Genomic DNA, 21,280 nt, shown 5'->3' with positions numbered 1-21,280 from the left:
GTGTTGTGGCTGTACACAGTCGATTTCCATTGGCTGGTCAACAAATTAGTTCCGATTTGAGTCATGTACCATCATCCACCTTGAGATATCCTCTAGTCGGCTGCAAAATATCAAATATTTTAAATATCCTCTGGCTAAATTTAATTATCTGAAACACTTTTTGAGTGACTGAATCATCTCTGTCTGACATCAGCACATCCTGACCTTGAGCATGGTCAAACCATTAATCTTACTACTCTGTTCACACATAGCATCAAAACTGATTTTGATAAGTAATGTTACAACTTCTCATTCGGGAAATAACCAGAGCTACATTTACTGGTATTTTTGTGAATGTGCCTACACGAAACTGCCTCTTAACTGAAATTTCCAGTACATTTTCTGGAAAGGACTGTTAAATCAATTGCGAGTCGAGTATCCAGTGTGTAAGGATCACTGTGTAATGAGCACTATTTGTGTGACCTGTATTGATTCTGCCTATGTAGACTGTTCTAAATCAGTCACTTATGAGTATTGAAGGCAGCTTTTCTTAAAAGCAGGAGGATGCAAGACAGCTCACTAGGGTTTAGATGGGAACATTAGGGCACAGTTTTATTTAAGTGTTTGATAATTATAGGAAAACAAAAGCAGAACATTTTCATGGTTTACCTTTTATTGTTTCTATTTGCAAACTAATATTTCAAAAGCATTTCATATTATATGATGACTTGCTACTGTCTCTGACAGTTATATTTCACTCCTCTGCTTCTTTGCCCTGGAAATGAGAATAGATTAGAAATGAGAATAGATTAGAAATGAGAATAGATTAGATCATATTATAAGAGTTAATATGAGAGGGTCTCATCATTTTAAAATGAGGTATGAATTTAGTGGATGAATGATAATGTAACACAAAAGGATTTTACTAAATGGATTTGTCCTGACATAATAATTTTTAGATTTAGTATCGGTTTGAAAGTTACCTTTCCAGCATCACGACTCTTGACTCTCAGCTTGTTGACCTGGGACTCCGCAATGTCAGCACGCTCTTGAGCCTCCTCCAGCTCATGCTGCACCTTCCTGTACCTGGACAGGTGAGTGTTGGCCTGCTCCTCCTGTGATTTTTATACAAGAATTCCAGATCATTTCATTGGATCATTTGGGACAGAATGTATGTAAAATTCACTTCACTTATATTAGGCTTACAGCTTCCTCAGCCTGGCGCTTATAGGCCTTCACTTTCAGCTGCAGCTTGTCTACCAGATCCTGCAGTCTAGTCACATTCTTCTTGTCTTCTTCAGTCTGTTAGTGTAAATATTTTCAGTGGTCGTGGTTAAACTATGTATATTATAATTTAATGTGGTAGATTTCAAATTTCCTGGAAGTTTTACCTGGTAGGTGAGCTCCTTAACTCTTCTCTCATATTTGCGCACTCCTTTTACAGCATCAGCACCACGTCTCTGTTCACCTTCAACTTCAGCCTCCAACTCCCGCACCTTCAGTAAAGTGTTATTGTTATAGCCAACATAATTTCTGCCATGTTCAGGGCATCTATTATCAATTGTGTTAAGCTCTTGAGCACTCAAACCTACCCTGGACTCCAGTTTCTGGAGCTGTTTCTTGCCTCCTTTCATGGCCAGACTCTCAGCTTCATCTAGACGATGCTGTAGATCTTTGACAGTAAGCTCCAGGTTCTTCTTCATCCTTTCCAGGTGAGCGCTGGTGTCCTGCTCCTTCTTCAGCTCCTCAGCCATCATGGCAGCCTGAAATAAGAACCAAATAAAATGAACTAAGTTGTATAGAGACATTTCCTGAAGACTCCCTATGGTGGCATTTGCAACTGAATACAAGTCAAAGAGCTATTAAAAAACATAAAATAAGAAATTAAAAAGATTAGATTGAACGCTCACATCAGTGATGGCCTTCTTGGCCTTCTCCTCAGCATTTCTGGCCTCTTGAACTACATCATCCACCTCACCTTGAACCTGAATCAGATCAGCCTCAAGTTTCTTCTTTGTGTTAATAAGACTTGTATTCTGTTGAACAGAAACAGATTTCATTCAGTAAGGCTTTTATCTGTCGTGTAATTGCACTTTTCCAGTTTGAAATTATAAATATTTTTCATACTTGAGAGTGCAGCAGTCCCACACGTTCACTGGCATCAACCAGCTCCTGCTCTGCCACTTTGCGGCCTCTCTCTGTTTGATCCAGTGCAGCTCTCAGCTCCTCGATCTCTGCTTGCATCAGATTATTCCTGCGCTCCACCATGGCAACCTGCTCCTTCATGTCCTCCTGTCCTCTGACAGCTTCGTCAAGGTGCAGTTGGGCATCCTGGGGCATATTTAGAAAGTCAATTATATTTTAGAAGTTAGGCTGGGAGTTGTTCATATTGGGGGGGTTGAGGGTTAGGGTCCAAACATTTTTGTTTGTCATTTTGCAGGAAAAAAAACAATGAAACCTTGAGCTGGCCTTGGACATTCCTGAGCTGTTTCTGGGCCTCAGCAGCCTGGCGGTTGGCATGACTCAGCTGAATCTCCATTTCATTAAGATCTCCTTCCATCTTCTTCTTGACTCTAAGGGCATCATTTCTGCTCCTGACCTCAGCGTCCAGAGTGCTCTGCATGGATTCAATTACTCTTTGGCTGTTCCTCTTGATCTGTTCTATCTCCTCATCCTTCTCAGCAAGCTTCCTGTCAATCTCACTCTTAATTTGATTCAGCTCAAGCTGGACACGAAGAATCTTGGACTCTTCATGTTCCAGGGTGCCCTAATGAATTGTAGTGAAGAGTTTTATCAGATTACAAGAAGAATAGTGTTATGGTTCACAGTGTAAGAAAAAATTATTCTTATATAGGTCAGTTGATTTGAGAGTTTTTAGTAGCATTACCTCAGCTTCTTCCAATGCAGTCTGTATTTCAGATTTCTCAACCTCCACTGTTTTCTTTGCCTTTTCCAGTTCATGAATGCTTTTTCCGGTCTCTCCAAGCTGCTCAGTCAGGTCAGAGATCTCCTCTACACAATTTTTAAATTCAGTATTTAATGTAATTATTGTGGGCACATGCATTTTTTTCCCTGTACTGCTAAAACAATGTCATTTAAAATAAATTTACGTTGAAGATTCTTGTTCTCCCTCTTCAGGGTCTCCAGCTGGTCAAGAGCTTCTTCATAGGAATTCTTCATCTTGAAAATCTCAGTGCTGAGAGAACGAGCTTCTTTCTGAGTACCTTCCAGTTCAGCCTGGCTTTCTTCATACTTCTGTTTCCATTCTGCCAGGACCTGTGAATGAATTAAATGTAGTCATCATTAAATCAATCATTAACGTGCATGGACCAAAGTTAATTTAGCAGACTATTCAATGTCTTTCTTGCCTTGTCAAAGTTTCTCTGCTTCTTGTCAAGGTTGGCAGCCAATGCATTTGCCCTCTCCACATCAATCATGAGGTCCTCTACTTCACCCTGCAGTCTCTGTTTGGTCTTTTCCAGAGAGGCACATTTGGAGTTCACAGCCTCAATGGATTCTTCAGCTTCCTGCAGACGTTGGGCCAACTTTTTCCTGAGGACAGATATATGAAATTATGCTATCTCATTCTAGCAATTGTGAGTTGTTCAATACTTTTTTGCTTTACTTACTTTGATTCCTCAAGCTCCTCAGTGCGCTGAATGGCATCAGTCTCATATTTGGTTCTCCACTGAGCCACCTCACTGTTGGCTTTAGACATTCCACGCTGCAGTTCAGTTTTGGCCTCCTGTTCCTCCTCAAACTGCTCTCTGAGCAAATCACAGTCATGGCGGGCAGACTGAACCGCATGGGCCAGGGCATTTTTGGCCTTAAAATCAAAACTAAAAAGTCTTAGGTTTTTTTCATTACACAGAGCTATTTTCGTAACTGTTTGCATGTTAATGAAGTATGTGATTACAGAAACATATAGTTTCTTCAAGATTCTCACCTTAACCTCTTCTTCTATATGTCTTTTGAGTTCCTCAATCTGCTGAGTGTAAGCTTGTTTGCTTCTTGTCAGTTGAGAAACGAGAGATTCTTTCTCATCCAATTGACGCCCAAATTCACCTGAAATGATTAAATGTATAATTTATGGAGTAGTCAAAAAAAATGTATGATGTTGATAATAATGTCAGTTATGAACAATTGTATCAGTTTTTGTTCCTATTTAACTGTGTGTATGGTATATTACATGTTTTATTTACATACCATTTTCAGTTTGCAGCCTTGCTTTTTGGGTATTGATATCATTAAGTTGGCGTACATGCTCATCGTTCTTGGTTTTTAGCTCGCTCACTTGGTCCTCCAATGTACGACACATCTTCTCAAGGTTTGCCTATGTACATATGCCATTGTGAGTGTATTAATTGGAGAAATAGTTGACCTCATTAATATTAGTTTTGTTTTTTTGCAAATTGTTTACCATGTGTCAAGCTCTTGAATTTGTTTTAAACCTTGATTTTAGCATTTTCTTTTAAATGTTTTAAAAAAACTTTTACCTTTGATTTAGCCACAGCTTCCATGTTGCTTGATAAGTCATCAATCTCCATCTTGTATTCACTCTTCTCCTTCTCCAGCTTCTGCTTGACACGCTGGAGGTTGTCGATCTGTTCTCCCAGCTCAGCCACACTGTCTGCCTGCTTCTTCCGGAGAGCTGCTGCTGTAGCTTCATGCTGTAAGGTGGATTCTTCAAGATCACGACGCAACTTCTGGAATTCAGCTTCACGCTTCTTATTCATCTCAATCTGGGCAGAAGTGGCACCACCAGCTTCCTCAAGCCTCTCGCTGATCTCTTCAAGTTCCCTGGACAGATCAGCTCTCTGCTTCTCAACTTTAGCACGAGCAGCTCGCTCAGCCTCAATTTCTTCTTCCAGCTCCTCAATTCGGGCCTTATTAATGAAAAAATATAATTATCTTGTTAAACTGGGAACATGTCTTGCCTAGAGATGCATCTACTTTACAGTTCAACCTATAAAGGATATTACCTGAAGTTCTTTGATCTTCTTCTGAAGCTGTGCTCCCAAAGACTGTTCATCTTCAATCTTGCTGAGAAACTGGCTTATCTCAAAGTCCTTCCTGTTTTGAAAAAATTGATGTTTGGTAAAATCTGCTATTGAATTACCTGGCACAGGTATTCTATCTCAATGATTCTTGCACACAATTAACTTCTACTCACTTTTTAATCTTCTCCTCTGATTGTTGTTTGTCATTCTCCAGGTCCATTATGGACTCCTGTGCCAGTTTCAGATCACCCTCAAGCTTCCTCTTGGCTCTCTCAAGGTCCATACGGAGCTTCTTCTCTTGCTCCAGAGAGCCCTCAAGCTGTTGTCATAGAAATGTTGTCACAGTGCATTACAATCTGGGATACAACAACAGAAGAAAGCTATATTCATCTTCTCATCTTTATGACCTAATTCTGAAGCCAATCATCTTACATCATCCACTTGCTGCTCAAGCTTTGTCTTCGCCTTTGTCAGAGTGTTAACTTTGTCTTCCTCTGCCTGAAGGTCATCAAGAGTCTGCTGGTGTGCCTCTTGGAGGGCTTTCTTCTCTTTGGTCAGCTTGGCTATGCTCTCGTCCTGAGAGGCCATTTCCTCAGTCAGGTTTTTCACCTAAATGAAAATATTGTTCAGTGGTTTCATTCACAAGAGCCTGAAGAATAGGCAGTGTGTGGAATGTGATTTAAATGAACCTTATTTTCAGTTGCATGTTTCTCCTTCTCCACTTTTGCTAAGGTGAGCTCCAGGTCATCAATATCTTTCTTCAGCTCAGAGCATTCATCTTCCAGTTTCCTCTTCTTAGCCGTCAGTTCAGCATTGATTTCCTCCTCGTCCTCCAGTCTCTCGGTTGTCTCTTTGAGTTTGGCCTCGAGCTGAATCTTGCTTTTGATGAGACCTTCACATCTCTCCTCAGCATCAGAGAGGTTCTCTGTCTCCTACAGTGTATGTGACCGTAACACATTTTTTAACTGATCTTATATTTGAGCGTTTGTTGATGAATTGAGTAATGGCAAAATAACATTAACATGATACTTACAGATTGAACTTGTAATAACAAATCATTCTTTTCTTGAATTAGAGATACCATCTTCTCCTCAAGATCCTTTTTCTTGGCTAATGCCTTTGCTAAATCATCTTTTGTTTTCTCAAAGGTCTCTTTCATGGCAGCCATTTCTTTTTCAGTCTCTGCACTCTTCAGAAGAGGCTTGATCTTGAAATACAGCTTCATCCATGGCCAGTGTTTCACATTCATAAATGAGCGGATGTTGTATTGAATGGCAAAGATGGACTCTCTATAGGAGTGAGTTTGAATAGTTTTGTTTGACCAAAATGTTAAACTTATTTTAAAAATGAAATGTGGGCTTTCTTGTCATATTAACAAACCTCCTCTCCATCATCTTGACAAACTCCCTCCTCATGAGGAAGCCACGACAAAGGGCCTGGGTCATGGTAACTAGCGCAGCTAGTTTCTCATCTCTCATCTCCTCAAGGCTACCCAGTAGACCAGCTTTGAAAAACACCTTCAAGAATATTGGGGTGATGTTAGTGGCATAATATTTAAGCATGTATATAATATTAATTCATTAACATGTAGCTCACCTTAGTGTGCCCAAACTTGTACTGGGTGTGGTCAACATCAATTGAGCCCAAGAGTTTCTCTGAAGCCTTTTTGTTGTCAATAAACTGTCCCTCAGGGATGACACTAGCATTTAAAACCTTGTATCTAGAAGATATTAGGGAGGATTTTATGTTTGTTTAGAAATTTTAAAAACAGCCATAGAGTTATTTCATCTTGAAGTGAAGAGGAAGGGCCAAATGCATTTATATTAACCTCTGCTTGAAGTCACCATAGAGGATTCTGCTGGGAAAACCCTTTCTACAAATTCTGATACCCTCTAGCACACCATTACACCTGAGCTGGTGGATAACCAGGAAGTTCTCCATCAGACCTGAAATGGATTAATGTTTTTAGGTTTCAAAGATTTTATAAAACTGAAGGGCATTGAGCATTTCGGAATCAAGTTTACCTGGAGTCTTGGACTCATTAGGAATCAAGCAGCGCACAAAGTGAGGGTGAGTGCTCCTCAGGTTAGTCATCAGCTTTCCCAAGTTCTCCTGTGGAATTGCTCATGTCATTAATCTCTACACCCAGATTTTTTCAAATGAAATGTTTTCATTTTATGTTATGATTTTGTGTATACCCTAAACAGCGCAGACACAGTCTGGAAGGAACCACCCTTCTTCTTGCCTGCTTTCTTTCCACCACCTTCACCTGGGAATTAATTAGTGTTATTTTTAAAGGTTATTTTTCTCCATTAATCAACATCTTATGGAGTTTTGTGTTCCTTGCCACAGTCACTTTCAGCTTGCTTACTGCGGTTATTAATACAATTATTTAGTTACTTATTTTTAAACACAATTAACAATCGTATTTTATCTAATTACACAATGATGGTTTATAGACATTAGTTTTATTGTCTGTTAATGCCTGATCTTCTGTAAAGCTGCTTTGAAACAATGTGTGTTGTGAAAGGCGCTATATAAATAAAATTGACTTGACTTGAAGTGTACCTTATAATAACAGAATCTTTTGTAATTAAGAGATACAGTATGCAGATTGCTAAAATGTATTATGTATGAACACTTTCTGCTGTTGGCTTGGAAGTCATAAATGGTTATATTGAAGGCTGTTGAGATCTATACCTTCAGTAGATGCATGAGCGGCATACAGAAATGCCAGCAGTTTGAGGGATGACTTCTGGTAGAGTTGAACAACTGAATCATTCAGTGGGTCCTTGTTCTTGTCCAACCAGCCAGAAATGTTGTAGTCAACAGTGCCGGCGTAGTGCACCAGAGAGAAGTGGGCCTCTGCCTTGCCTTTGGCAGGCTTTGGCTTTTGGAAGGCTGCAGTTTTGCCAAGATGCTGATCATGCAGCTTATTTTTAAAGCTTGTGTCTGTGGCCTTGGGGAACATGCACTCCTCTTCAAGGATGGAGAAGATGCCCATTGGCTGTTCAAGAAATACTGACACTCAAGTACAAGCAACATGTACATCTCATTTTGTGAATACTCATTTTATTTTTGCTGAAAGTCCATTATCTTACCTTCTCAATAAGCTCAATGCAGGCAGCCAAGTCCATACCAAAGTCAATGAACTCCCAGTCAATGCCTTCTTTCTTGTACTCCTCTTGCTCCAGCACAAACATGTGATGGTTGAAGAACTGTTGCAGTTTCTCATTTGTGAAGTTGATGCAGAGCTGCTCCAAACTGTTGAACTGATATTTAAACAGAGGCAAGTTCTTACTACCCACTCTTATTGTCATCTTGTGATTCTTAGAGAGAGATTAGTAACTGATACTCACATCGAAGATCTCAAATCCAGCGATGTCCAACACACCAATGAAGAACTGTCTGGGCTGCTTTGTGTCCAACATCTCATTGATACGGACGACCATCCACAGGAACATTTTCTCATAGACAGACTTACAGAGAGCTGAGACAGCATTGTTCACCTGAGAAATTCAAAAGTTATTGTAGCTATATTAGGTGCTTACTTGTCAAGAAAAATGACTACTTGGGGTTGTGCTGACTAGTCACTTAGTTCTGCCACTAGCAAAACTTTGGCCATGTGTTGAGTAGTCGATGATCAGCTGGAGGAAAATTCCTCAGTCATAAAATTTTTATAATTTTTTTTCTTTGTTTGTATGGACATCTGTAATGACCAAATATATCTCCCATTACATTTATGTGAAAAATATGGCTGAAACTGAACAAGTTTTATCTGGAGTCTGATAGTAGATATAAGCTAGTGGAATGTGTGTGTGTGTGTGTGTTGCTGCACTTTTCATGAAAACACAAACAGCCTGAATCCAGCAATAGAGTCAGGCAAGCATTAATTTCTCACCAGCATCAACTGCGTTGCACAGGACACACTTTACAGCAGCCCGTCAGACTGCTAATCCATACTGTGTGTGGTGATACTTTCTGGATGACTTGATAAAATGTCATCTGTGATAAAGTGTTCATACTGACTAACCAGAAAGTTGAAGCTGCTGGAGGCCCTAATGTCTACGAGACATTTCAAATTTTTTCGCATTTAAATTGCTGTTAGGTAGGTAAGTCTTCACCTGGGGGACCGTCTGTCCTTTGGTCACAAACTCATTTCCAACCTTTACTCTTGGGTAGCACAAAGCTTTCAGCATGTCAGCAGAGTTCAGGCCCATGAGGTATGCGATTTTATCAGCCACTGAGGAACAACAGTTTTCCAGTCAACTTTCAGCACTGGAATTAAGGTTTTCATGCTGATATGTGGAGAGTCTCTGTCCTAATAGTACATCTTACCCTCATTGCCATCTGGTTCAGCCTGCTCCTCTCTCTGCTTCTGCTTGAACTTCATGCTGCCATGATGCATCACAGAACCTGTCAGCTTGTAGATGCTTATTTTCTCATCAGCAGTGAAGCCCAGAATGTCAATGGCAGTCTGTTTGTTCACATAGAAAATAATAGAGAATTGAGAAGAGTTTGTTATACTGTTTCTTGTAATGCTGTATTATGTTTATACGCAAGTATTTGTCTTTATTTCTACTATTCAATAGATTCTGAAGAATAATAATGTGTTTGTACACTTACATCTGTGGCAATGAACTCGTCCACATCATTGATACTCTTGACAGTGATTTCACCCTGGCTGATCATTGGATAGTCATATGGATTGGTGGTGATCAGCAGGGCCTCTGTAAAGAGTTTAAATGCAACATGTAAACAATGTTACAAAACAAAAACAAAAAATGTTTTATTAAAAACAAAATTCTGTGGATTTCCCACCGATCAGTTCTGGCTTGTGTCCAGTCATGAGCTGGTAGAAGATGTGGTAGCTCCTCTCAGCAGACAGCTGGAATGTTACTCTTGACTTTTCCAGCAGATCTTTGACAACAAATAATCAACTTTAAGTGACTCATCCACATTAGCTCAAAAATAAAGCATGTATCTGTCTCAAAACAATGCAACTTACAAGTTTCAATATCAGCTGAAGCCAGTTTTCCAGTGGTGGCAAAGTGAATCCTGATGAATTTACCCTAAGAAGATTTGATAAAGTGTTAAACAGCCAGATTTGAAAGGTTAACTGAAATTTCTAATGTTTCATCTAATCAAAGCAACTTACAAAACGGGAAGAGTTGTCGTTCCTAACAGTCTTGGCATTACCATAAGCCTCCAGCAGGGGATTGGCTGCAATGATTTGATCTTCTAGTGAACCCTAGTGGATACACAAATCATTTCACCATTTACAATAGTGTTGTCACAATACATTGACTGTTATTTGACTCTACATTTTTCCTGACCTGCATTTTGCCAGCAACATGTTCTGTCTTCTTCCCTCCTGCTACAGCGATTGTCGCAAAATACTGGATTACACGTTTGGTGTTGACAGTCTTTCCTGCACCAGATTCTCCACTGAGTGTCACAAAGACATAAATGAGGCATCAGGCATATCATTTTTAACAGTTACTCTAATTATAATAGAGTACTTACGTAATCAGGATAGACTGATTCTCCCTGTCTGAAACACAAGTTAAGTGTTATTATGTGAAACTGTAAACACTGAAACTTTGATTTGTATTTTAAATTATTTAATAAGCATAACATAATTTAAGTTACCCATGAGGGACCCTAATAATACCATAAAATTATGCATTCAATTAAGTCGTTTTAAATGTAGGCAGCAAAATAGAGGAACCTTTGAGTTTAGCACAAGATAAATGAACTTCCAATACAACTTTAATTGGATTGACTACAACTGCAAATTTACATCCACACTTACCAGTGAGCATGAACTGATAGGCGTTGTCAGAGATGGAGAAGATGTGAGGAGGGGCTTCAATCCTCTTTTTGCCTCTGTATCCAGCAACAACAACTGAATCGTACACTGGGAGCCACTTGTATGGATTGACAGTGACGCAGAACAAGCCAGAGTAGGTCTGAAACAGAGATAGATTGTCCATTTCACGCTTCAGGGTCCTCCTCACCCTCTTTCCATGAATAAAAAGTAATTCACTTAGACTTACATAGATCATCCATGCTGCGTAACGTTCTTTGAGATTATACAGCACAGCAGGCTCATTGAGGTGGGTCATCATGGCCATGTCCTCAATTTTGTCAAACTTGGGTGGATTCATAGGGAAGATTTCATTTTCTTTCACCGTAAGAGACTAGAATGGCAAAATAAGTTATTAACATATACATTTACTGTCACAATATTTGAATGGATACATTGAAAATAGATTTACAACCAAAAGTAACATCTAAAATTGTTCTACAGAAGTTCAAGAAATGTATCCAATATACTTACTTTCCCACACAGAGTTTTGACAGTAGCTTTGCCACCTTCTTTGCTAACAAGAGTACCCTTCAGGTACATGTTATCTGGCTCGGTCACAAAGAATGCTGTTTTGGCATCAAAGGGGGTGTTTTGAGCCTCTATTCTCTCTCTTTCTGGCTTACGGAGGAAAACGGCCGCCGGGCCAAAACACTCCATTTCACCGTCTCCCATGTTTGCAGTTTACTGTGGGACATTATGTGACGTGAATGCTAAATAAAACATTTGCTGAGGTTCAAGCAATAGGAACAAACAATGTGACAATATAGAGTAAATAGAGATCATTGTAATTCTTCTCTGTCATCTGTCCATGACTGTAGTGTCAGAGACACAGAAGTTTGGAAAAAACAAGGATTTGATTGATTGAATAGCATCTCCTTTTCTGTTCCTCAGAAGAAAGATAGTTGTGTGTTTTGAAAGAACAGAGGGTAAACTACCTCTGTTTAACACGTATTAAGTGGATTCAATTCCAAAATTATTTTTAGGCTTAAAAGCCAAACAGTATTTGAAGGGAATGTCCATTCAGTCAAGACATTTAATTATGAACATAACTGAGATTTTGTTCCACAGGAATGTTTCTGTATCAAGAAGGTATCTCTTCACTTATTAGCCACTTCTGAGTTTAAAGTGTTTCATCAGTAAAACACACAAGTGTCATACCTGCGGTTCTGTCCAGAGAGAAAACGTGACTGATGTTTCTGGGTGATTCTAAGAGAAGGCACAAAAATAACTGTTAATTCCATACAATGTATATTTTTAACTTAAGTATAAAATTAGGATCAAAACGTATTAAATTTATAGTGCACAAAAACTTGAAAATGCAAACTTATTACCATGTATGAGGCTATTAAGGTATATAACCTGTAACGTGAAAAACACTAGCATGTGATATTAAATTAATAGTAGAATGAGAACATGATAACTTCACCCACCTTTGAGTTCCAGTGAGTCCTTAGAGGAGCCTGAAGCAGCTTCTTATATAGACAGAATAATGTTCACTCAGCAAAAGACACTCGCTGTATTTGGTCATGTATTTTAGCTCTGTTTAGACAGGAATGTCTGTAATTATGCTTGTTTTCTTCATCACTATCATTTCACCCACCAAGGATATGTTACAGCCATATTTTATCTGTGCATTGTTAGTCCAAAGATGATTATAGTTTTTATTTATTAGAAAATATTGTGTGAGAAACATCGTATAGATATACAAGTAGATGAGATAATGGCAGTAAATACTTTAGTAAAATGAGGTTAATTATCACTAGATGAACTAAATCAATATTTGAAAATAAGCCTCCAATATCTTAATCAAGAATTGCTCTGTATATATGGAGATGACTTGTGGTGAAGCGTCTTAACCTTGAGAAAGCGTTATGTGAAGGGTATAAGTTACTGGAGTTCAGACATTGTGTTGGGAATAATCTCCTTAATGGATCTTGGCACTACATTAGAGCCCAGTTTAGCTGTGGAGAAGCTCTCAAATGTCACTGGGATTCTGTTCCAGAGGCCTTGCAAGCCTTTCATATGACAAAGCAGCACATTTGGGCACAACAGTTGTCATTCTGTGATCTTGTTCATATGGTGACTGGACTCACAGAGGCCTGACAGAATAATATGCTCCGTTTAGTGTCTAGAATGAGGATATTTGTTGCTAATCTTTGAAAAGGTATGAGAGGTATTCTGGTGAAATGACTCATTTTACATTTTAAAAATGAAAAGTAACCATGTGCTCAGGAAAGATTCAATGAATCTAATATATCCTTCACTAATATTTGATTTGATTTTTGAAACTGTTTTTGTTTTCTTTAGGTCTAAATGCTTAATAACAGAAAAACATGGCTACTACAGAATCACTAGTTGATAGTGTGTGTTCAGATGCTTTATTTGTTCAGACATGATAATAGTTAATAGTAGTGAAAATAAGCAGGATAAAACTGCCTGTAATATTCTTGAGGAATAAACAATGAGATCAATAACACAGAGTACAACAGAGTTTATTTTAGTATTGCAAGTAAGACTGATTTAATGTAAATATAATGTACATTTGGAAACACTTAAACTCAGGCTGTATTTGTTAGGTATTGGACAATGAACAACACATTTACAGCAATGTAATGCCATGTAGTAACTAGCATTTGTTAATTCTACATTTACATTTTTACATTTTAAATGTTTTATACATTAGTTAATGCAATATGAACTTTGATGAAACAAAACCCAGGTTCCAATCGGCTGCAAAGGAAAAATGTGTCACAATCAAAGGAGTCAGTTTGTGGAACAGTCTTGATTGTAAAATTAAAACTTCAAAGTCCATTTTTGTGTTTAAGAAGTATGTTAAATTATCAATGTTGCAGAAATATAATACTGCGGAGTAGTAGATCAACTTTATTGATGTAATTTTGTGTTTTGATGTCTTGATGAGGAAAAGAGACGGCTGCATGAGACAGCTCAAAAGAACTGGAACTGTAAATGATTTTGTGTTGATAGGGGGCAGACAGAAGTTTTTACTTCTTTCTGCTCCTTTTCATTCATGATAAATGCTGTTGTTGTATTTGTTTTAAATGAATGAAATAAATAAATAACAATTTTTAAATAAAAAACAAGATTTATAAATGCTGAAAATATCATTATTCATTGTTAGTTCATGTGAATTAATGTGGAGATGAAGTGTTGGGGCTCATTTAGATGACCCTTGACTTTTGTAAGAATTTAAATCATCAACAAATGATCAGATTAATCATGGCAAAGTCTTGGACATATTAAAATGTTCCAAACACATGAATTATTGTTAATTAAACTGATAAACTGTCTGATTTGATCTCTTGTACTGGTTCAGATACACTGCATAAATCTTCTTCATTATTGATCATTTCCAGCTTGTTATCTCACCTTTACACTCTGCTCATGTGTACTGGGATCTAATGCACTGTTTATTTGTGTAATGTTCTAGTCTATGGTAAACTGCATTTTAAAAAGAGAAAGTATGTTGAAGGTGATCATAAAGATTACTCTACAGATTTCAATATCAGTTCTCCACATGAGGTCATTCTGAGCAGTAATATAATATAAATGATCTATTGTCACACATTTTACATAATTTTTTTGCATATATACAGTGAAATAATTTTTTCACATATGTAATGAAAGCATTAGTGACAGTGTCATGAAAGTGTCTTCAGAACGGTGTGTTGATGGGCGTGCAGTGTGTTTGACCATAAACTTGTCCTTGTCCTCTTGCTTTGCCTTGCATGGGTAATGGCATGTGTCAAAGAGACTTCACCGAACTCCATTCCTATTCCCTTGGCAAAGATGGCAAGAGGCAGTGGAAGACATTGGAAGGTGTTGGCACTGGATAAAATGGTATCATATGGCAGATAAAATTCTGAGGCATCTTCTCCTTAAGTGTGGTCATATTAGGACTTTACACAAATATAGCTGGTCGGTCAGCTATGCCATCACAGCTTTGCCATTTGTCAACAGATGTCACAAGTGTAATTGTGGTGTTGAATGCTTTGATATCAGATGGTTTATTTATTTAATCTTATCACTCATATTTAAAAGAAAATCACAGGTATTGTTCTTGTTTATTTGTTCTGGATATCAGTTGTTGATAGACAATAATGGGACAAAGTTGAACAGCAGCCAGATAACCAGGTTTGGTTTGACCTTTTATTGAAAACTTTTAATTGCTTGCTTGAGCACATTGTCATTGACTGTAATTATTATAAATTGTAATAGATATTACAGAAGATCTTTTTGTTTTAAAATATAAACAAAATATTTTTATCATTTGTTAAAAAATTGTATTTACTGTTAATAGTAATATTTTTAATAATATCTGTAATAATAAATATGATATAATGCAGATAATATGGAGATGCAGAGAAGATGAAGAGATAAGTCACATTTTCTGGATAGCTTTCGGCAAGTATCGCTTTGGTTTTCATGAGTATGTGCACAAAGAAAGGTGACTATTTTAACAGTTGTATTTTATTAGGATTATATTAATGTTTAGACTAGAATTTAAAGGTCCACTCTGGCCCTTTATTGCATATTGCATTTCAGAAAAGAAGCTATTAATAATCTTTAAACAGAGTAATAGTGTATTTGAAGCATGATTAAATAGCCAAATATCTTCTAAAATATGTTTACTGAAAGTATTAATGATAATTGTGTTTTTAATTCCTCTCCATTAAAGTGAAGGAAAATGAAGACTGTATAGAAGCAGAAGAGAAATATCTCATGGCTCTTCATCATGTCATGCTCAAAGCAGGTACAAAATAAATTCAAATTTTCCCATTCTCTGATGTTATTGAATAACAAAACATCTAGGTTACGGATGTAACCTCCGGATGTAGGGTCCGTGAGGACTGCCCAAGGTAGATGCGGGTCCGCTCACAAGGGGACCGTACCGCGGAAAATATGCACAGGGGGAAAAGACCATGTGGGAGCCCATCCTGTGGATCACCTATTCCAGTACTGGATAAATTGAGTACCCGCATTGGACTTGGTCGGCGAATTCCTCCGCTGAATTCATGGACCAGAGAGCTAGGGAGGAGTCATCCAGGGAGCCGAGTTCATGGGATCTCCTGGGGTAAAGGTACTGTATTACCTCAGCAGAGGGAAAGGGAGCTATGTGCAAGCGGTCCACCCGGTCAGTTTGTCAGCATGTACCAAGTTCTACCGGCTTGGACCTGAGAAAACAAGAAGGGTTAGACGAAACCGACTCAACCCTGAGATTGTAAAATCTCGCAAAGGTATTGGGTGCTACCCAACCGCTGCTCTGCATAAGTCTGCTATTGAGGTGCCCCTGGCCAGTGCCCATGAGAACACAACACTTCTTTAGTGTGCTCGGACCCGCGGGGGGGGGGGGGGGGGCACGGCTTGGGTGCGATAGGCCAATGTAATGGCGACCACTACCCAGTTGGAAAGCCTCTGTTTGGAGAAAGCGTTCCATTTCCGCTGTCCACCAAAGCAGACAAATATCTGCTCAGAACATCTAAAGCTCTGCATGCAGTCCAAGTAGATACGCAAAGCACGTACCGGACACAGCAACGAAGGGGATGGGCCTGCCTCCTCCCGGGGCAGCTTGCTTGCAGTTTCACTACATGGTCCCTGAAGGGAGTGGTGGGAACCTTGGGCACGTAGCCCTGTCGCGGTCTTAGGATCACGTGAGTCTCTGCCGTACTGAACTCCAGGTAGGTGTCGCTGAGAAGAGAACGCTTGCAGGTCCCCGACCCTCTTGATGGAGGCAAGCGCGATCAGGAGATTTGTCTTCAATGAGAGGGGCAAAGCTGCACTGCAAGAACTATACACATCCAGAGTGAGGAAAACTTTTTTAATTGTGTAATTGTTTTTAATTGCCTATGTCTTGCTGCTGTTTTTGATATTGTTTGTATTGTTGTACACTGGAAGCTCCTGTCACCAAGACAAATTCCTTGTACGTGTAAGCATACTTTGCAATAAAGCTGATTCTGATGTTGATTTTACATCCGTTGATCTTATTCATGTTTTTTAATGTTTATTTTTTTATTTAATTGAAAAATTAGATTCTCTATAATGTAGTGAACATTGTTGATATATTGTGTGGATTTCAAATTGACTCCAAGGTAAAGTTAACAAGCTGGCTAACATTAGGGTTAGGGCTAAATGATCACTTTATTATGAACACTATAGTCCTAATAAACTGCCCGACATGGTCTTCTGCTGTTGTAGCCCGTCCGCCTCAATGTTCGACATGTGCTTTCACAGATGATGTTCTACTCATCACAATTGTACATAGTGGTTATCGGAGTTACTGTAGACTTTATCAGTTCAAACCAGTCTGACCATTCCCTGTTGACCTCTCTCATCAACAATTATGAATGTTCGATCCCGTGTCAGTTCTGGACACTCGTGGGGAATAGGGGTTGTTTATTTTTATTTTTTTTTGTGCACCTGCAGTCATCCCTTATTTGGTCGCCCCTTTTTGTCATGCTCTCTTAAATTCATCAGTTGTTTTCTCTAACATTAGTTAGATAATGTTTGTTAGCAATGCTTAATAATAATAATAATAATAATATACTTCAGGGGAGGGAAGGTAGGTATTAATTACCTGGAACATAAAAGGCTTAAACAATCAAGTAAAAAGTGTAAAGGTTCTTTCAAATTTATTAAAGCTGAAGGCCAACATATGTTTTTTACAGGAAACACATCTTAAAAACTTGAGTCATAAAAGCTTGTTGAGGTCATGGGTAGGGCAGGTATTCCACTCAGGATTTAATTGTAAAGCTAGAGGCACAGCCATTTTAATTAACAAGAACACTCCATTTAATCCTTCTAAAGTTATCTCAGACCCCAATGGTAGATACGTGATCATCTCGGGAGCCCTTTATGATAATCTGGTTGCTTTAGCAAGTGTTTATGCCCCTAACTGGGATAATCCAGATATCTTTATAAAACTTTTTTCTAAATTCCCAGACCTGAATTTTTTCCAGTTGATCATGGGAGGCGATTTTAATTGTATCTTGAATACTGCTCTAGATAGGTCATCTCCCAAACCAGCTCTTTTGTCTCAGTCCTCTAAAACAATGAATTCATTTTTGGAGTGGTATGGAATAACCGACATATGGCACCATCTGAACCCCACTTCTAAAACATTTTCCTTCTTTTCTCCAGTTCACCATACTTACTCACGTATCGATTATTTTAGAATTGACAGCAAACTTATTCCATTAGTAAAATCTTCTTCATATGATAGTATAGCCATCTCTGATCATGCCCCAGTAATTTTTGAACTGGCCCTCCCTGGTGGTTGTACGATTTACCGTGTTTGGAAAATGAATGTGTTACTCTTATCAGATGTCTGTTTTGTTTCTCCACTTTTCTTGAGGTGAACTCTATAGAAGGGATTTCTAGACAGATTGGCATATTGGACCAGAAATACGCACAACATCCAACCCCAACACTATATAATGAAAGGGTTTTTTTTACTATCTGAATATAATCTCCTTTCTACTAGCCATGCTGAGCAACTTCTACTTAAGTCACGACACAGTTTCTATGAATTTTGTGATAAACCAGGTAAAGCACTTGCATTACAACAGACTACAAGCTGCAAAAAAATGTATAGCTCAAGTCCAAACCCCAATAGGAAATATTGTATCAGACCCTCAAGAAATAAATAATCAATTTATATCTTTTTATTCTTCTTTGTATCAGTCAAACTCCCTCAAAGACTCTAATATTATTGACAGTTTTTTTTAAAAACCTTGACATCCCTCAGATTAGTAACGAGTCAAAAACCAAATTAGATGATACCATCAGTCTAACAGAAATTCTTCAAGATATTACACAGATGCAGAGTGGAAAATCCCCAGGTCCAGATGGCTTTCCAACAGAGTTTTTTATTTTTTTTAATTTCTCAGCTTTCCGCACTAATACTTTCGGTTTTTGAAGAATCCCTAAATAATGGAGATATTCCACCTTCCATGCGTCAGGCGTCAATCTCTCTGATTTTGAAACCTAATAAAAAACCTAGACTGTGGGTCTTACCGTACAAATTCCCTTCTTAATGTAGATGTGAAAATCCTGGCCAAGATTCTCTCTTTAAGGTTGGAAACTGTTATCCAAGATATCATTCATCCAGACCAAACTGGCTTTAAAAAAATAGACAAGGTTTTTTTAACCTTAGAAGGTTGATGAACATAATTTACACCCCGCCAGACTCATCTATGCCAGAGGCCCTAGTCTCTCTTGATGCGGAGAAGGCATTCGACCGTGTTGAGTGGGACTATTTATTTTATACTTTGAAATAATTTGGGTTTGGTGATAAATTTGTGTCCTGGGTTAAACTCTTATATTCTTCCCATATGGCATCTGTAAAAACAAATGCAATTAGTTCTGAATATTTTTCTTTTCACTGTGGGACGAGACAGGGTTGCCCCTTGTCCCCACTTTTGTTTGCTATAGCTAGAGAGCCTCTTGCAATCTCCTTTCGTACTAATTGTAATATAACTGACATTTTTAGAGCAGGAAAAGAACATAACATTTCCCTGTACGCTGACGATGTAGTGTTATATGTCTCACATCCAGAAACTTGTCTTCCCCATGTTTTGAGTATTTTAGGACAGTTCAGCAGTGTCTCAGGCTATAAATTAAACTTGCATAAGAGTGATTTTTTCCAATTAATTCTACTGCGAGAGCACCTTCAGCGTTAGCTCTTCCATTTAAATCAGCCTCAGATAGTTTTCATTACCTGGGAGTTACAGTAACACAGAAACATGTAGATCTCTTCAAGCATAACTTTATTCCAATTTTGGAGAGAACAAAACAGGATCTTGCTAGGTGGACAACTCTCTCACTTTCACTTGTAGGTAGAATTAATGCTATAAAAATGAATATTCTACCCAAATTTCTTTTTATATTTCAAAATATTCCGGTATTTATACCAAAAGCATTCTTTAAATCACTAGATCGAGCAATTTCTGAATTTATTTGGAACGGGGGCCCAGTAAGAATCCAGAAAGTATCTCTTCAGCAACCCATAAGATTAGGTGGATTCGCACTTCCTTATTTCTTATTTTATTATTGGGCAGCAAATATTCACAGCATTTTATATTGAGTCAGTCACATTATGGTCTTTTTCAATGGGATCCGGCATGGGTTGAAATGGAATGTGATTCTTGTACCCGAACTTCTTTTCATGCTTTATAATGTTCTTCGTTACCTATATCCGCAAAGCAACCAGCATTGTGGACGACCCCACACACCCCTCACACAAACTCTTTACCCTCCTCCCGTCTGGCAAGAGGTACCGAAGCATTCGGGCCCTCACGGCCAGACTGTGAAACAGCTTCTTCCCCCAAGCCATCAGACTTCTCAATACTCAGAGACTGGTTTGACACACACGTGTCCTGAGTTGCACTTTAATTACTGTCACTTTATAACTGTCTGCTACCTCAATAACTGCTATGTGCATAGAACATTATCTCATAGTATGTTGTTTACATTTTTAGAAACTGTCATCTTTTTGCACTACTGAGTACTGGTCGGCGCTGCACTGTCTATTGTCCTGTTCATTGTCAGTAATTTGTTGTACTGTCCTGTACTTTTTGCACATGTTTGCACGTGCACTTTATATAGGTATATATAGGTATTTTATATAGGCATTTTATTTCGTTGTGTAGTCTCATGTGGTCCTGTGTTGGTCCTTTGTTGTTTTTATGTAGCACCATGGTCCTGGAGGAACGTTGTCTCGTTTTGCTGTGTACTGTACTAACTGTATATGGTTGAAACGACAATAAAAACCACTTGACTTGACTTGACTATAAAAAAATTTCCATCATTCTTCCAACCCTTTAGTACTACATAGCCTAAAAATTTGGCAACAATTTAGAAAACATTTTGGCTTTCAGGCAATGTCGGGTCTGTCTCCTATATACAAAAATCCTTCTTTTTTATCTTCCATTTCAGATGGAGCATTTCCCTCATGCACCTCTTAAACAAGAGATAGATCAAGTTTTGGAAACAAATGTCTCTAAAGGTACTGTCTCCAATATTTACAAAGCTATTTTTTTATTTACTTCATTGTCAGACTCTTCACCCCTGTCTAAAATAAAGCAGAGTTGGGAATCAGATCTCAACCACTCTTTTACAGATGAGGAATGGTCACTGGCTCTTTGTCATGTAAATACCTCCTCTATTTGTGCTCGTCACTCACTAATACAGTTTATTTGTTACACAGAATTTACTGGACAAAAGCTAAAGTCCTAACTAATTAAGAAACAGAGTGTACATTAAAAAAAGGGGGAAAAATTGTATTTGGTTTCCCCACTAGCTGCCAGTGATTGTCCACAAAGGTGCAAGTTATTTTTTTTTTTTTTTTTTTTTTTGGTGTTTTTATTTTGTATTATTATTATAACAATTTTTGCTTCATTTTGTGTATATTGTT

General features: G+C 38.2%; 1 protein-coding gene across 1 annotated transcript; it reads right to left on the bottom strand.

The window, feature by feature from the left end:
- Nucleotides 1–564: 564 nt before the first annotated feature.
- LOC127641336 (myosin heavy chain, fast skeletal muscle) lies at nucleotides 565–12,063 on the bottom strand. The gene is made up of 40 exons (XM_052124298.1): nucleotides 12,010–12,063; nucleotides 11,323–11,535; nucleotides 11,039–11,182; nucleotides 10,795–10,951; nucleotides 10,506–10,533; nucleotides 10,316–10,427; nucleotides 10,138–10,230; nucleotides 9,988–10,051; nucleotides 9,801–9,899; nucleotides 9,606–9,709; nucleotides 9,318–9,456; nucleotides 9,104–9,222; nucleotides 8,339–8,488; nucleotides 8,081–8,251; nucleotides 7,680–7,986; nucleotides 7,178–7,248; nucleotides 7,004–7,091; nucleotides 6,808–6,925; nucleotides 6,576–6,699; nucleotides 6,360–6,496; nucleotides 6,013–6,268; nucleotides 5,669–5,911; nucleotides 5,412–5,588; nucleotides 5,153–5,298; nucleotides 4,962–5,052; nucleotides 4,476–4,865; nucleotides 4,186–4,312; nucleotides 3,926–4,044; nucleotides 3,609–3,805; nucleotides 3,348–3,531; nucleotides 3,090–3,255; nucleotides 2,867–2,991; nucleotides 2,438–2,746; nucleotides 2,107–2,310; nucleotides 1,890–2,015; nucleotides 1,572–1,742; nucleotides 1,371–1,475; nucleotides 1,186–1,281; nucleotides 963–1,094; nucleotides 565–754 (listed from the first exon to the last, which is right to left on the bottom strand). The coding sequence occupies exons 2-40, from the start codon at nucleotides 11,521–11,523 to the stop codon at nucleotides 734–736; spliced, it is 5,811 nt and encodes a 1,936-aa protein (XP_051980258.1). The 5' UTR covers nucleotides 11,524–11,535; nucleotides 12,010–12,063; the 3' UTR covers nucleotides 565–733.
- Between the last annotated feature and the right edge of the window lie 9,217 nt (nucleotides 12,064–21,280).

This window comes from Xyrauchen texanus, chromosome 50 (genome assembly GCF_025860055.1).
Source record: "Xyrauchen texanus isolate HMW12.3.18 chromosome 50, RBS_HiC_50CHRs, whole genome shotgun sequence".
In the NCBI taxonomy this organism is placed as follows: Eukaryota; Metazoa; Chordata; class Actinopteri; order Cypriniformes; family Catostomidae; genus Xyrauchen; species Xyrauchen texanus.
Note: the sequence above shows the minus strand (reverse complement) of the source record. Positions and strands in the feature narration are given on the sequence as shown.

What these genes read in the sequence shown, in the direction of transcription:
- LOC127641336 (XM_052124298.1), bottom strand. Translation starts at nt 11,523, where the DNA reads ATGGGAGACGGTGAAATGGAGTGTTTTGGCCCGGCGGCCGTTTTCCTC. An exon ending in ATGTTGCTGGCAAAATGCAG is followed by an intron (nt 10,231 to 10,315) that starts GTCAGGAAAAAT and finishes TGTATCCACTAG; the next exon opens with GGTTCACTAGAAGATCAAAT. An exon ending in ACACAAGCCAGAACTGATCG is followed by an intron (nt 9,710 to 9,800) that starts GTGGGAAATCCA and finishes AACTCTTTACAG; the next exon opens with AGGCCCTGCTGATCACCACC.